The 16961-nt window shown below is 39.9% G+C and overlaps 1 protein-coding gene across 7 annotated transcripts in view; it reads right to left on the reverse strand.

Moving 5' to 3' along the window:
* The window catches only part of LOC132404620 (prominin-1-A-like), a 161383-nt gene that overhangs the window by 103997 nt on the left and 40425 nt on the right, over positions 1-16961 (reverse strand). For all 7 annotated transcript variants that reach the window (XM_059988917.1, XM_059988921.1, XM_059988922.1 and 4 more), the window contains one exon: positions 14446-15128. In XM_059988917.1, coding sequence (XP_059844900.1) covers positions 14446-14668 — 223 coding nt within the window. In that variant the 5' untranslated portion in view covers positions 14669-15128. The remainder of the gene's footprint in view (positions 1-14445; positions 15129-16961) is intronic.

Genomic DNA, 16961 nt, shown 5'->3' on the forward strand with positions numbered 1-16961 from the left:
AGTTTTTTTCTCCATTACGTATTGCAGTATTGCAGCACTTCAGCTGCTGGAAAGTTAGCAAATTTCACGGCACATGCTGATGATAGTAAACCTGATTCTGATTCCTTCATATTACCTTTTGCCCAAAGCTTTAAATCTGCATCCCTGCTCCCTTGAACTCGCCAGTAAGATCAGCTTTCTTTCTAATTACCATATGTAAACCAAATCATGTTCCTGTACTATTGTGCTCTCAAGCGTCATTGTTTTAAGCATAACCACCTGTCTAACCTAGCGGTTGAAATCCCTCAAACTTGGACTATTCAGGCAAATGTTTTCTGCAACCCTTCTATAATTTGCACACTGTTAAGAATCTCATAGTCTATTGGCTTTAACAGTAATACTTAAGGATCAAGTACAAGTACTTCCCGTCTTCTCTGTTCAAGCACATACTTTGGAACTCCGCTAGTTAGTGCTTATTGACTCCCCTTATCTTTTTTTTGTCAACATGCAAAACCTCACACTTCTTGGCTCTGCATTAAATTTAAATTTCATGACACTCATATTCCCATGCAACCCAGCTGGTGTCTTAAAGTTCAGCTTTACTTGTTGCATGTACATCAAAACAAAATGACATTCACAGCCCCAATTATGCGCTGGGGGCAGCTAATAGTGTCACTATGCTTCTGGTGCATGCCCACGATTTACTAACTCGAACCGGTACGTCTTTGGAATGTGACAGGAAGCCACACTGTCGAAGGAGAACATACAAACTCCTTACAAACTGTGGCAAGAATTGAATTCCAATTGCTGGTGCTATCAAGTACAACACTAGCCACCTTGCTACTGTGCAACCCCATCTTTGTGAAGAACATTACTATTCCACTTCACTTCAGCCACAAAATTTGGTAATTCAACCTTACACCAACATCTGCTATCAATGATTAAGACCATAAGATATGGGAGCAGAACTAGGAGTCTGCTCTGCCATCTCATCATGGCTGATCAAATTTTCATACCAGCCCCAATCTCCTACCTTCTCCTTGTATCCCTCCACACCCTAACCAATCAATCATTTATCAACCTTTGCCTTTGTACATTAAAGATTTGGCCTCCACAGCTGTTTATGGTAAAGAATTTCATAGATTCACCACTCGCTGGTTAAAGAAATTCCTCATCCCTGTCCTATAAGGATGGCCTCCTATTCTGAGGTTGTGCCCTCAGGTCCTAGACTCTCCCACCATAAGAAACATCCTTTCCACATCCACTCAATGATGGCCTTTCATCATTTGACACGTTCTAATTATGCGACCCTTCATTTTTCTGAATTCTGGTTAATACAGGCCCAGAGCCATCGAACGCTCTTCACACGACAAGCCATTCAATCCTGGAATCATTTTCACGAGCTTCCTTTGAACTCTCTCCAGTTTCAGCACATCCCAAGATAAGGGGCCAAAAGTTGCTAACAATACTCCAAGTGAGGGCTCATCAATGCTTTAAAACGTTTCTACATTACATCCTTACTGTTAAATCCCAGTCCTCTTGAAATGAATGCTAACATTGCATTTGCCTTCCTCAACACATACACAACGTACAAATTAACCTCTAGGGAATCCTACACAAGGACTTCTAAGTCCCTTCGCATTTCAGTTTTTTCTATTTTCTCTCCATTTAGGAAACAGTCAACCCTTTCATTTCTTCCATCAAGGTGCATGACCATACACTTCCTGACACTGTATTCCACCTGCCACTTCTTTGCCCATTCTCCTGTCCTCTGTAGCCTCTCTGCATCCTCAAAACTACCTGCCCCTCCACCTATCTTCATATCATCTGCAAACTTTGCAACAAAACCATCAATTCCATCATCCAGATCAATGACATAGAAGACAAGAAGAATCTGCCCCAACACAGACCGCTCTGGAACACCACTAATCACCAGCAGCCAACCAGAAAAGGCTCCCTTTGTTCCCACTCTTTGCTTCCAGCCAATCAGCCACTGCTTTATTCATGTTAGAATCTTTCACATAATTCCATGTAACTTGTTAAGAAGCTTCATGCGTGACATCTTTTTCAAAGACCCTCTGAAAATCCAAGTACACAACATCAACTGATTCTCCTTAGTTTCCTACTTGTTATTGCCTCGAAGAATTCCATCAGATTTGTCAGGCAAGGTTTTCCCTTGAGGAAACCATGCTGACTACAGCTGACTGATCACATTTAAACCCAGTGGTCGCAGCCCTAGAACTCAGGGAACACCAACGTCCATCATATTCCATTGTGAAAACAATTATTTACCTCTAATCGCGACCTTTAACTGGATCTTACCCGTGCCTGTAAAGAACCTCCAGTTCAATTGATCTCAACTGTTTTCCTTTTCACTTCCCCTCACAAAACAATGCTCATCCTGGGTCTAACAAAGTAGTGCACTTGCCATGCATCATACATTTGCCTTTTCTTTCTTCACCTGTCATCTAAGTAACTGGCTTTAGTTTCCATACCACTGCCCTTATTTAAATCTACCCGATCCGCACCCGTAACACCTGCACTGTAAAGTTCTCCCAATCTTCCATTAGTTTTATCTATCAATCTTGGCTCCAAATGTGCATAAATTGTTGAGAAGCAGGGCAGGCTGAAGAAAGCTTCCTAAAGAACACAGGATAACAGACTTCATAAGCAGAGTCATAGTACAAGAACAAGGGGATAGTGATGCATCTTCCATGCACTGGATTGTTTCCAGACTCCATAAAAAATGTGAGGAACTTAGAAGCTACAAAAATAAATACTATAGTCATTCCAGGGAGGGGTAATTTATTTATTCAAATAAAATTGAGAAGCTAGGGAAGTTCTTGGAACAGAAAAGATTGATGATATTTATAACTCTGCAGAGCCTGGCAGGGTTGATAAATAGAATTTGCCAATGGCAGCAGAAGCCAAAAACATCAAATAAAAGCAATTGATAAAATAAAATAATGACCAGAATGAAAAATCTGCTTGCTTTAAAATAAAATAAAGTGCTTCAAACGTAGTACACACTGCCAGGTTTCTATTGGAGGAACATTCAATTGTGATATTCAAGGTTAAATTCTTGAAAGAAACCATAATAGATTGTACACTGAGAGCTATGGATTAAGAACATTCTCTCACCTGCACTTCCACCATTTTAAAAAAGCAAACTTCTGATATCCTAGGGAGAGAAAAAAAAGTCCCTAAACCTGTCCTTTGAGTCACATTTGCATTATTGCAACAAAGTCACAGCTTTCCATATTTGGCATTCACACAAACTGGTTAATAAGATTGGTACCTACTTGCATGCATTCCAGAATCAATGTTTTGCATTTTACTTTTAGTTTACTCCCATCCAATACTATTCTGCCTTGACTCTTTCAATTCCTCAATGTATTTCATTTTTCTTTTCTACTAAGGAGTGCTGGTATGCATTCATTGACCAGTTTAGTTCAAAAACTCCACACAACTTCATTCTACAACACTGGTTGCTACCCCATTGAGAGACAATCCATTCATCTTGAACAGATCGAGATCAATCCATTCATCTTGAACAAATCATTTGTTCCTCAGAACATGCCCCAAATACCCTACAGCATTCTGTCCCACACTACACAAAGGTCTATGTGGTCTTCCCAATATTTTTCCTGTCTGTGCTACCAAGTCATCAGAGGGTCCTCCTTCTGCAACTTCCTCTCTAGCTCCCAAACTGATCTCGATCTGCTATCCACACATCACTACTTCCAGCATGTACCCACAATTTTCCATTCACCCTTTCTTTTTCCACCCCACCCCCAACAGAACACACACACACACACACACACTTAATAATAATAACACACACTTACTTAATAATAATACTTCACACTTGTATCAGGGCTTCAATATACTCTGCAGAAATGGCACTGTTATAAAAAATCCCTTTCAGCAAGCCAATGCCTGTCATGATTTTTATGTTTTGTATACTTGCTAAAAACTACTTTGAGGATATCACACGTTTAAAAAAAAACTTTTGTTCTTTTAGATGATTATCCATTTTGACACTTTCCAACTACAGGGTGACCACTTTAGGCTCTCCATGCTCCAGCCCAAACCCAGATTCCTGTCATGCAAAAATCTTTAATCAGTTTCTTCATGCACAATCTCCCAAGAAAGATTTCAAAATTCTACATGTGGGAGTAAAATAATCACAAGGCTCGGCTGCCCATCCTCCATCTAATCAGATTTCATTTATTAATTCGCCATTCCCTTTATTACCAAATCAATCATCTGGAAGAAATACCTTTACCTCTTTAAAAAGTTTCTCAGTTAACCCCAAATTAAAGCAGAGAAAAAATTAACTATATTTTAAACAGTGGTTGCACAACCCCCATTTTCATGTTCACCAAATCCCTATACTTTACATCCCTATACTACATTCCAAAACAGAAACTCAAACCAGAACACGGACAAAATCAAGTTCAGTCATGTAGGGGTTATACATTTACTCTGCCAAGTTCAATTCCCCAAAACCCTCACATTTGGCTCCTGTTAGCAGCATAATCACTCAAGCTCACGTTGTTCAAGAAATCCAGTTTTAACACTTTCCCAAAGGGATCCTGAGCATGCAACACATCTGCCTGGCCACCATGCTGACATTAAGCATGCTGCCCTTTTCAAGGTCCCATTATAGTTCCTTTTTATAAAATGTTCAAATCCCTCCAACCCTGAGCAGGTAACACAACCTCCATTCTGAAATGTGGAAATAGCAGCTCAGCTCTTCCGTATTTCCACTCACATTCCTCCTTCCTTCAATAATACACATCAAGACAAAGATGGCATGCTCCCTGATAGTACACAATCTCTAACTATTCCACAATTGATCATACTACACCTCCAGAACAAGAGGACCTTGCAATATTTTAACATAGGCATTTATACTGTTGATAGTATTTGTCATTTCTGCCAACCCACAAGACTGCTTGTTCAACAAGTCGAATTACTTCTGAAAACCAGGTTAAAAATCTTAACCCAGACCACTTAATTAGATCAAGAGAATCCTGCTCCAGATAGATTTATATCCAGATACTGCTATTCCTTGTTGGCCTAGTGTTTCTGTATCACTGACATTTACTCCTCCCAATTATCTCCCCAAAACTTTTAAAGTAAATGAAAATCAAGATAAACCAAGTTTGCAATCTCCCTCCAAAACAAAAGAGATACAGCATCAGTTCATTTGAACTAATTGCATCTTACACCTTTCCACATGCCAACGTGAAAAGGTACGATGTGCAAGCCTTCTCGTCAGTGTTAGTGACTTGTTCAGATAACTAACAAATGAACACTTCAATTCCACAGCTTGGCATTTTCAGCCTTTAGTGGGAGGAAACAGCAATGGTCTTGCTCTTTTTTCCCCCACTTTAGTACAGGCATGGCTCCATTTAATCTATTGGAAGATTGGACTCAGCTGTGAGATGCTACACACATTACACTAACAAATGAATCTGAGATTATCAGCTTACTGAAGCTAACACCTGGTCTCCATAGCAACAGACTGAAAATGCTATAAATAAGCAACTCCCAGCAACCTGCAACATAAAAAAGGTACAAATTCCTCACCATCTGGTCTCAGCTGAGCTCACATCCAAACAGGTGCTAAAGTACTCCTGTTAATGAAACAAATACATATGGTGCAAACTTGGCAATACCTAATCATACTCTTTGGTAGGAGTCCCCGTATTACTAGATTTTAAACAAACAAATGATTGTGGTATTTGACAACACTAACTACGGTTTTGATATTCAAAACCAAAGAGTAAAATTAGAAAACACAAATTGTGAGTTTTTCCAGGTGGAAACTGAAAATAAACATTTGAGTAGATGAGAAAACAATACAGCAACAATGGTTCCCCTGAAACTCGACCTCCATTGATCCACAGAATAGACAATGATTAACCCATCACTGAAGGTAGTGGTGGGGAAAAAAAATGGTTATATACACTCAGACCCCACATAACACTATCCTACAGAGCCGAATGGTTACAATGCAGTTATTCAATTCTTTACTGAAATTTTTTAATTTAAATGACAAAAAATTCATTCTATGCAACACTTACAACTTCTCAAGAGCTGCAGCCATTACAGAAATCAGCCAATGAGAGCACTTTACATAAGCTCTGAGCCACTCACAGCCAATCACATATTAGTTCATACTCTGGTCTCCCCTGCATGTGTAAACGTTCTTGCTCCCTCACCAATTTATTCCATTTTTTTAAAAACCCAAAATGTCTGGAAAACGGCCTGCAATGAGGGTTGTACACCTAAGATGGCTATGAAAAGCATTAGCATGGATGTGAAACAAGTGATATGGCGTTTGGAAGCTGGTGAGCATCAGGTTGATGTTGGTGCCACTTTGAAATTTGCAACATTCATTGATAATGACCCTGACTGGGATCGAAACAATAAGGCAAAGAGAGGTGTTCTCAACATGATTTCCTACTACCGAGAACCTCTTCATGAGAGGAAACTTAAGAAAAGGCAGGCAGGCAAATTCTGATGCTTACTTGGAGAAGCCAAAGTTAAAGAAGGACCTACAGCCTGGTCCCTTCTCCAAGATGTAACCACCACCTGCTTCCCTCCCCTGCTGCTCCACTGATGTACGGGTTAGGCCTATTTGCATGTCTGTTACTCCACAAATTACTGTGTACACATAAAATATATCTGTTTTGATTTTTTTTTAAAAATCAGGCACACATGTCCATTTACATAATGTTATAATGACCCCGCACAGCGCTGATTTACATAGCGCTCCAGCTCCGAAGAACGCACTGTGCGGTCTGAGTGTATTTACATACTTCATAACTATCTGTCATTCAAATCAATAACTACAAGAGCCCACGATTCTCCAAGAATGAATCAGGAAACGAAAGTGGGATGGACACAGTTCTCAATTGGACTTCTGGTAAAACATTCAGAATACTTCAACTATGCAAAGTTGGGATGCCTGAAGATATTTGGTGGTAATCAAATTATGAGGAATCCTCTATATCACTCAATTGCCTTCAGAAACAATGTCCTAGTCCCTTTATGGCAAGCCTCTCCCATTAGGGAGTTAGGGAAGCTTTGCTAGTGTCCGGTTAACGATGCCCTGGGTAACTACCTCAACTTTTAATGATGTCATTGTGCTCTCAGATGCATTATTCAGTTCATGGCTTACAGCTCATCTAAAGAGCATTTTGATTATGCCTCATCATCCTGCATGTTGCATGCTCAAAATTCCTAACACAAGATGGTGTTAATTACAATATATTTGATCAGACAATGGTTTGTGCAATGGCTTCTTTAAGAAAAAGGAAACGAGGAAAGTATGCTAGTCTGTAAGCAAGATTGAGATGCAAAGCTCTTAGACCCACCTCTCCCCCCCCCCAACTTTCCACTATCCTGCTGGCAAATGTACAGTTTCAGTTAAATATAATTGAAAAATACACAGCAAGACTGCAGTACCAGGACATTAGGGACTGAGGTGTACTTTGCTTCACAGAAACCTGTCTCACCTCCGCTATTTCAGAAGCAGAGTGCTGTAGCCAGAGGGCTTCACCATCCACCGCAAAGACAGAACAGCAGGGTCTCTTAAAATCAGAGGCCTTGGAGTATGCTTCAGGATTAACCCATTGTGGTGCACAGACCTGGTGGTTCTGCCTCAATGCTATTCACTCAACATGGAACATTAGCAGACAAGTGTCGTCCATTTTTTCTTCCAAGGCATGATCCCCTTCTGATCATTGTGGGGTTTTCAGCCAGGCCAGCAAGAGGTCTCTGAACAATCACCACAATGACATATCACCTGTGGAATTAGAGGAGCCGACACACTTAACCACTGTTACACAATCATCCAGAGTGCTTACCGGTGTTCACACACCGCTCTTTAGATAGTCCAATCATCTGGCTGTACGTCTAATCATGGTGTGCAGGTAGAGATTGTGGGCCAAACAATGAAGATATGAAGCACTTACAGGACTGCTTTGAGCCAATGGACTGGACAATATTCAGGGATTTATCTTTGAATCTGAATGAATATGCCAGTTGTCACAGTCTTCTGTGTGGATGAGTATGTGCCTTCGAGAACATACCAGACAGACCCAAATGAAAAGCAGTGGATGAACCAGGAGAATGGTAGTCTGCTGAGGGCTAAATCATGGCATTCAACACCAGAGATTCTGAACTGTACAAGTCCAGAAGGCTATGTTAAGAGCAAAATAAAAATCAATTCTGATTGCAGTAAGAGATAGAATTGGATGCATGTCAGCTCTGGCAGGGTTTGCAAGTCATTACTTCCTATAAGGTGAAATCTAACATGAATGGCAGTGTTGCTTCACTTCCAGCTGAGCTCAAAGCCTTTTATGCACACTTTGAAAGGGAAAATAAAACTATTCCTGTTCAAGTCTCTGCAGCATCAGGTGATCCTTTGATCTCAGTCTCAGCCAATGTCAGAACATCTTTCAAGAGGGTAAACCCTCACAATGTGCCAGGCCCTGATAATACACCGGATAGGACTCTGAAAACTTGTGCCAACCAAATGGCAGGAGTGTTCAAGGACTTTTCCCACTGCTGCTGTCAGAAGTTCTCATCTGCTTCAAAAGGGTGACAATCATACCAGTGGCCAAGAAAAGCAAGGCGAGTAGTCTCAATGACTATTGCCCAGCTGCACTCACACTTACTGTGATGAAGTGCTTCGAGAGGTTGGTCATGGCTAGAATCAACGTCTGCCTAATCAAGGACCTGGGCCTGCTGCAATTTGTCTAGTGTACAATAGTTCTACAGCAGATACAATCTAACTGGCTCTCAACTTGGCCTTGGACCACCAAGACAACAGGCAGGCTGCAGTTTATTGATTACAGCTCAGCATTCAACATCATCATACCCTCAGTACCAAACAACAAGCTCCAAAACCTGGGCCTCTGTGTCTCCCTCTGCAACTGGATCCTCAACTCCCTCACCAGAAGACCACAGTCAGTAACAATTAGTAATAACACCTCCTCCTCACTGACAATCGACACAGATGCAACTCAGAGATGCATACTTGGCTCACTGCTCTACCTCGCTCTATGCCCATGACAATGTGGCCAGGCACAGCTCAAACACCATCTATAAATTGGTTCATGACACAACTATTGTTGGCAGAATCTTGGACAGTGACAAGGAGGCATACAGGAGCAAGTAGATCAGCTGGTTGAGTGGTGTCACAACAACCACCTTGTACTCAGCATCAGTAAGACCAAGGAATTGATTATGAACTTCAGAAAGGGGTAGTCAAAGGAATACACACCAGTACTTGAGGGATCAGCAGTGAAAAGGATGAGCAGTTTCAAGGTCCTGGGTGCAACCTCTCTGAAGATCTATATTGTACTGGGACCTCTGCTGCTTGCCATGTATACAAATGATTTGGATGAAGCAAATGGGCAAGCTAGTAAGTTTGCATATGATATGAAGATTGGTAGTGTTGTGTACAGTGTAGGAGACTGCCAAAGAATACAATGGGAAATAATTCAGTTGCAGGTATGGGCAGAGAAATGGCAGATGGAGTTTAAAACAACCAAAAGTGAAGTGTTGCATCCTGGTAGGTCAAATGTAAAGATACTGCACACTAATGGGCAAGCTCCTAAAGTGAGCAGAGGGACCTTGGGATCCAAGTTCTCAGCACCCTGGAGTGGCCACAGAGGTTGATAGGGTGGTTAAGAAGGTATATGGCATGCTTGCTTTTATTAGTCAAGATACTGTGTTCAAAAATTAGGAAGGTTTATTGCAGGTTTATAAAACACTAGTTAGGCTGCATCTGGAGTACTGCAGACAGATCTGGTCACTGCATTATAGAAAGAATGATGAGAGTTTGTGAAGGCTACAGAAGAGATTCTCTAGGATGTTGCCCGGATTAGAGGATACATGCCATTATGAGAGGTTGGACAAACGTGGGTGTTTTCTCTGGACCAATGGAGGCCGAGGGGAGAGCTGATGCAGGTGTGTAAGATTATGAGAGGCATAGAAAAGACAAACAGTATCTTTTTCCAAGTATAGAAATGTCTAATACCAGAAGGCATGCAATTAAGGTGAGGGGAGGTAATTTCAAAAGAGGAAGGTGGAAGGAAACGGTCATTGTGCTGGCAGAAGAGATTAGTTAACCAATTGATTTCTAATTTAATTGGTTCACCATAACATTGTGGGTTAGAGGGCCTGCCCCTGTGCTGTCCTGTTCTATGTTCTTTGTTCTATCCTGGGCCCAACATTGATGCAATTACAAAGAAGGCACAACAGCAGTTATATATCCTTAGGAATTTGAGGAGATATGATACATCATCAAATCTTGCAAATTTATATAGATATACTATGGAGAACATTCTAACTGGTTGCACCACCATCTGGTACGGAGATGTCACGGCACAGGATTGGGAAATGATGCATAAAGTTGCAAACTCATCCAGCTCAATCATGGGCACAAGCCTCCTGAGCCATAGAGGTAATCTTCCAACGGCAATGCCACAAAAAAAATCATTCAATCAGCATATGTCATGAAAGACCCCCATCACCCAGAGCATACCCTCTTCACATTGCTACCATCAAGGATATGGTACAGGATCCTGAAGACACACACTCAACATTTTAGGAACAGCTTCTTCGCTGCCATCAGATTTACAAATGACAGTGAACCCATGTACACTGCCTCACTAGTTTTCCCCATTTTGCACTACTTATTTCATTTTTATATCCAGTGGATTCCAGTTTATTGGGCCATCAGTTAACTGGGGCAGCCACTTAATTGAAACAATTCTGAAAGAACAAAAATTAATTGTGAAAACATCCTGGATTCCCTTCATTTATTTGGGACACTATGGCACTTAATTGGGATAGAAAATGGTTGCTGAACAGTTTCTAACTAGCATTAGTCACATGCACTTGTGTGGCCATTAGACACTAGACTGTGCTTACAGTGGATAGTTTTTAAAATAGCACCAGTTGCATGTGTTTGTGTTCAAAAAGCAGTGATTTTTCTCACTGACAGTTGGCAAAAATTAAGCAGTAAGCTAATTCAGAATTCTTTTGCTTATTGTGGTTTCAAGCAGTCAGGCTTAGAGATACCAAAATAACAGCTGGGAGTGAAAATCAAATGACTTCACTGGTTCAACAACTTAAGAACTATGAAGAACTTGAAGATACTGACAATCATCTCAAATGTTACAATGAAAGTGAATGTTTAGAGGATGTAATCATTGACAGCATTTTATGAAGACAGTCCATTTTCTACACTGTGACTACACTGATTTTGTTCATTTACAGTCAATCAAAACCTGGCACCATACACTGGTTGAACCATTAGGAACCAATACATTTTATAGTACTGAAGGAGCATTGATAGTATTCCAATTTGTTCTGTGTTTCTTTTAAATACATAATTTGTTACTCAATTAAATTTTAGTTTGTGTTTTTATCTTTTTAATTACTTCCACAAAACTTCAGCTAATCAGGACAGCCTCTTAATTGGGCCAAAATGTACTGGTCCCAATAAACCAGATTTCACTATAGTTTCTTTCCAGTCTCTCACTTCCTAGCAATGTTTGGGAAAACAAAGAGTCTGTTTTTCTTTTAATTACAGAAAGTGCAGCCTTAGATTGTACAACTGGTGTTGCTTTTAAATTTGTGTTGCACTTCAAAGACCAATTATATATTCTACTTAAAGAACAGTCACCCAAAAACTGCAACAAAATTTAATGACTAGTCAGTGATAATATACCTGATTCTGATAATAGTCTGATCTTTTGCAGCTGAAGGAGTAAAACCATTCCCCAGAGAAAATTTTCAAGCACAAAATTAGTTTGCCTTGCACATAAACTATGTCAAACAAATGTTTACCAGAACTCCCAAAAGATGTTTTCCCATTCCCCATCAAGTGTATATTAAATCAATTTAACTCATGTCTACTTGCCAATCTAAAGCTCATTATAGGATTTAAAACTTGTTCTGTTGCAAAACAAACCATGTCAGCTTCAAGAGAATGCACAATATTTAAGTATTCTGTTGTGTTTAAAATTCAGAACCTTAGGTGAAACAGCCAGCAGACATTCTCTCTTGCATTATACCACTATGTCATGGACGAAAGTGACAAAGCCTGTTCAAACCATTTCCCATTGCATCTTTCTAGGAAAGACAAGTTGAAATGAAGAAAACCAATTTGCCAGCTACCAGATGTAGAAAAATCAAAACCCTAAGTCTTCTGATGGCCATTAAATTACCCAAACCAACCATTAATGCACCACTAGGAGCACCGTATCATTACCAGCAAACCTCCAGCACAATCTTCCTGGTGCAAGTCAACCACATTTGATCAGCTTAATCCTCCCAGTTCACCCACTGACTTTCTTTGAGTCGATGGGTAGTCCCTCACTGGCTATCAGCGTTAACATAAAGGAATCCAACATGTGAATTAATGAGGATGACCAAATAATTTCAGCGCAACCTAGAAAATAAAGTCTAGAGAGGAGGAAGAGTGGGTGTGATCTGACCAAAATTTTAATTTTGCAGGTACCAGAATATTAATCAGAATCACAAAGCAGGGAAACAAGGCTTTCAGGCCATCACATTTACACTGGCAGTGAGCACTCATCTGTATTAAATCACATTATTATAGACATTAAACATCAACTTCAGAATTTGGCTTCCCTCGTAAAATGTTGCTTACAAAACTTTTTCTATATTAAGTTCAATAAAGGGTTTGAGCCAAGTGCACTTTTTAATAGCCTACACATTACACGTCTCGCCAAACCATTGAAAGTGAAAATCCATGCTCCGTAGCACGGAATCAAAGGCTGTAAATTTAGGTAGTGTTTGATCTTGCAATTGCAGTATGGGTACCCTTTGGCTTCAAGAAATCAGTGATCCACAGCACAGTTACAGCTGGGGATATTCAAAACAAGCTAGACTGAGGATGGGACAGTCCAGGCCTGATGGACCGAATATAGTACGGTGCATCCTGCCATTGCACTCTCAAGTGCACAACTAGTTTGTATCTTTACTGAATGGGTTACTGGTAGAAGGGGCTACAAGATGATACAAAACAAGCAGTTCCATCAGGAAAGACTCTTGCTAGATTGACAGTAAGTTGATCAGAAGACAGTCAAACTGATCTAGTTATCTGTACACCAATCTACTAATAATAAAAGCCCAAATTACATGAACAAATGGCAGTTCATCACAAAAAAAAAGTCTGATTGATTGTGGCTCATTTTGTTCTGTATTGGAGTGATCCAGTTTGCTGCCAAGAGTGGTAGGGTTAGGAGGGAGAGGAGGGAGAAATGAGGCAGGCAGAGTAGTGGAATGAAGCAGTCCCTTCAAAGTGTACAACAGGAATTGATTCAACCCATTAAAATGTTACCTCTAGGAAACCGAGCAACTTAAATGAGTGATGAAACAGACCCATAAATGAAACATTCAAGATTAAACTCCTATCCCCAAAGGTGCTATTTGACTTGCTGAGTGTTTCCAGCATTCTATTTTTGTCGAACCTGCAGCATCTGCTATTTTTCTTTAAATTTAGTTGAAACAGTAGTGAACCTGCTGCAAACAAATTAACACAAATACAAGGCCAGGAGACTGGAAACTGACATTTTCGCTTGATTTCCACAAGTAGATGCTTGTTTTTTTGATCCCACACTCAAAATTTATTATTTCCCTGTGTTTTCATTGTTTTTCTGTACAAGTCTTGTTTGGGTGAAGGGCCATGGGACGGCTCATATTAAGAACATTTTGCAGACTAATCTCATTAGAATTGGGTGAAAATGCACTTACAATAAAGTGGACCTACAGCTTATTACTCAGATGAAGGTTCTGAGTCATTTGTCTGTTTCAGGATTCCAGCTAAGATGTTCATTGTAACTAAAGCAACATATGGTGGAAAAGCTTATCAGACTTACTAATCAGATCAGGTATTTCAACTGGCCACACCTGATCCCTGGATTTATCAATCAGTTGTGAAAGGAACACTCCAGTTCCCTCCTAAAAATATACAATATGGGTGAATACTACTTCAATACCTTAAGAAAACAGATTTCGGTTTGCAACACAATTAATGAATAATTAAAATTACTGCAGGTAATTTTGCAAAAAAGCTCACATCTTCAAATATTTCCAAAAAGATAATAAAATATAGGAATGGATGAATTTCTAGCACTATCTTACCTATGGTAAATAACTACTTGTGGTGAAAATATAACACGTGTAATCAGATATTTGATTCCTGCCAGATAAACTATCAAATTGATTACAAATAAACAGAGCTTAATATTGTGATATTAAAACAATTCAGAAATTTTGGTTAAAGCAAATCCCAACCTGAATCAAGCAATTAAGAGTGCTGATGAAATCAGTAATTAATGGAGAGTTCAAACAATTCCAACAATGCAGAATTCTAAACAAATGATGTAATTTGCTGCTCATGCATACCTCGAGGGAAAGGATTTGGTTGTACGACTTCCAGAAATGTGCGCGCCAGCTGAAACAGGATTCCTAAAAGTCCTGGATCGTAATATACCTGAGTCACATAGTTTCCAGCAGGTATAGCCCCAAAATCCAATGCTTCAGATTTAGTTGTGTGGCTCCATAGCTGACTGTCACTTCCAGTGCTACTACAAAGCATTAGTAAAAGCATTGTTACCGTGATAACCATGGCTGCAAACTCTCAATCCAGAGAAAAATCGGAGGCGTCCTATTTTTCCCCCAAGTGGGGAGAGAAGAAAAATCTATCTTGAAGCAATGCAGAGCAGTTCAGGGTAACCAGGAGACTGGGGAGCCACTTCAGTCTCTTTGCTTCTGTGTCAACATCATTTTGAAGTGTTCCATCAATATTCACGAAACAAAGCACAGCAATCTCTTAATTTTTCATCCAGTCTTCCAGCAGAACTCAGATTCCAAATCTCAAGCAAATTACTATTTAAAGCTTCTTCAGAAACTGATTTAGTAGGCCAACTCAGGCGTAACAAAAAAAATGACAGCTGGGAAGGTAGTTAAAGCTTCTGTCGTCTTAGCTCTCCAAACTAATGCTCAGTAAAAAGCTGCATCAGTATAGGGAAGGGAGGTCAACCCGCCCACTAGCGAGTATTAGCTGGTACAGTCTTATGGATACTTATCTGCAACAGAAAACACATGAACTTAGAAGGCTAAAATCATTTTCAGAGAAAAATTCTTAGTCACAAGTTTATTTTTTTCAATTAATTAATTGCAACCCATAAACTATGGAGTGAGTTGGAGACAATTCCATGTGGACTTTATACGCCATTTAAAATGTTTTTTTAAAAGTCAGGCCTTTTCTGCAGATCAGGAAATTGCTTAGATTAATATTAACTAGGGTTAATTAGTAAAGGCTAATAAAAGAAGTGAGGTTTAAGCAGAGCAGCTTTTGTTGGAGTGGGCCAGTGTTAAGAGTGGTCAGGCTTTGGCGAGAAAAGGCACAAGCTAAAACTTAAGTTTGAGAAGTCAGAGGTATAACAAGCATAGTTCAGGCAGTGGAATGGTCCTCCTGTGAGATGCGGGATTTCAGGGTACCCAACAATCTCCCCGAATACTACACCTGCAGGAGCTATACCCAACTTCAGCTCCTGACTGACAAGGTGAAGGAATTGGAGCTGGATGCACTCAGGACCATCCAGGAGTCTGAAAACATCACAGAAGTTTTTTTTTACTGAAGTGGTCATACCCAGAGTGCAGGCTTCAGATAACAGATGGGTGAGCACCAGAAGCAAGGGGAATAAGCAACCTTCCCCTTAGCAATAAGTATAACTCACTGGGTCACCCAATGAGGGGGGAAATGACCTCTCAATGCACAGCAGCAGTAGACAGGCCAGTGGCTGGCTCTGAAGCTCAGCAGGGATGGGTAAAGTCAGGCAGAATGATCGTGTTATGTTACTGTACATGTCTTTAAAAATTGAATATTTGAAGCAATTTTCTTTGAATTAAAGATTACCTTTCAAACTATACTTTGTCTCATAGCTTTAGGTCATGCTATTGTATACAATAGTTAAATTACTGTCAAAATAATCTTAATAAATTCACTTAGATCAACTGTGCAACTAATTGTGAAAAATGCGTTTAATAGAAATGCCTATGATTAGTTTAACAAGGTTTGCCTTCATGTTTTAATCTCAACAATATTAAGATTAGTGATGCATTGAATATATTTGCAAATTTAATGTACAATAATAAAATTTTGATGCTTAACCCAAATTTTTCCAATATGATTTCAGCTATCAGAGGTTTTTTTTTACTCTGGTAATTGAACTAGATTTCAGGAAAATTTGCTTGGATATTTACTTAGGATTCATGACAATTATTTACTGATGAACTCTTGAGGTTCAAGGCTGGTACAGGGGCGCAGCTAAAAGATCAGCTGCCTCCCAGCAGCAGAGATGTGACAAGTCCCGTCTGTACATTCTTCATGTGACTGTGTGCTCTGGTTTCATACCACTTCCCAAGGATGTGTTGGTTGGAACGTTGCCCCTAGTATCTAGGTGAGTAGGAAAATCAGGGGATAATGGAGACTGTGAGATTAATATAGGATTTGTGTAAATGGCTGGCTGACTCAATGGGTTAAAAGGCCAGTTTTCCTTTTGTATCTCTGTATGACTTCCTGCATTTGGCTGCTACTCAAATGCGGGTCAGGTATTGTTACTGTTTGCTGAGACGATGATTTATCGTTCTTTAAATCTGGTCCAGAATTGTAATACCTACTCGAGTCCCATTGTTGATTTGCACTATCTTGTGTTTTAACTCCCAACCACCATTCAGATGAGTTTAACTCCACAGTGCCCATGAGCTGAAATTGGTGATGGAGAAAGTACTATTTCATCTCTAGCTGGACCTTGTTTGTGTTCTGTTTGCAATGAGGAACATTTCCAAAGCTGAGCAAAAGCTTTGTGTTGGCTAAATTATCAATCATTGCGATGTGGTTTATCGTTTAGTGCATC

This window comes from Hypanus sabinus, chromosome 14 (assembly GCF_030144855.1).
Source record: "Hypanus sabinus isolate sHypSab1 chromosome 14, sHypSab1.hap1, whole genome shotgun sequence".
NCBI lineage: Eukaryota > Metazoa > Chordata > Chondrichthyes > Myliobatiformes > Dasyatidae > Hypanus > Hypanus sabinus.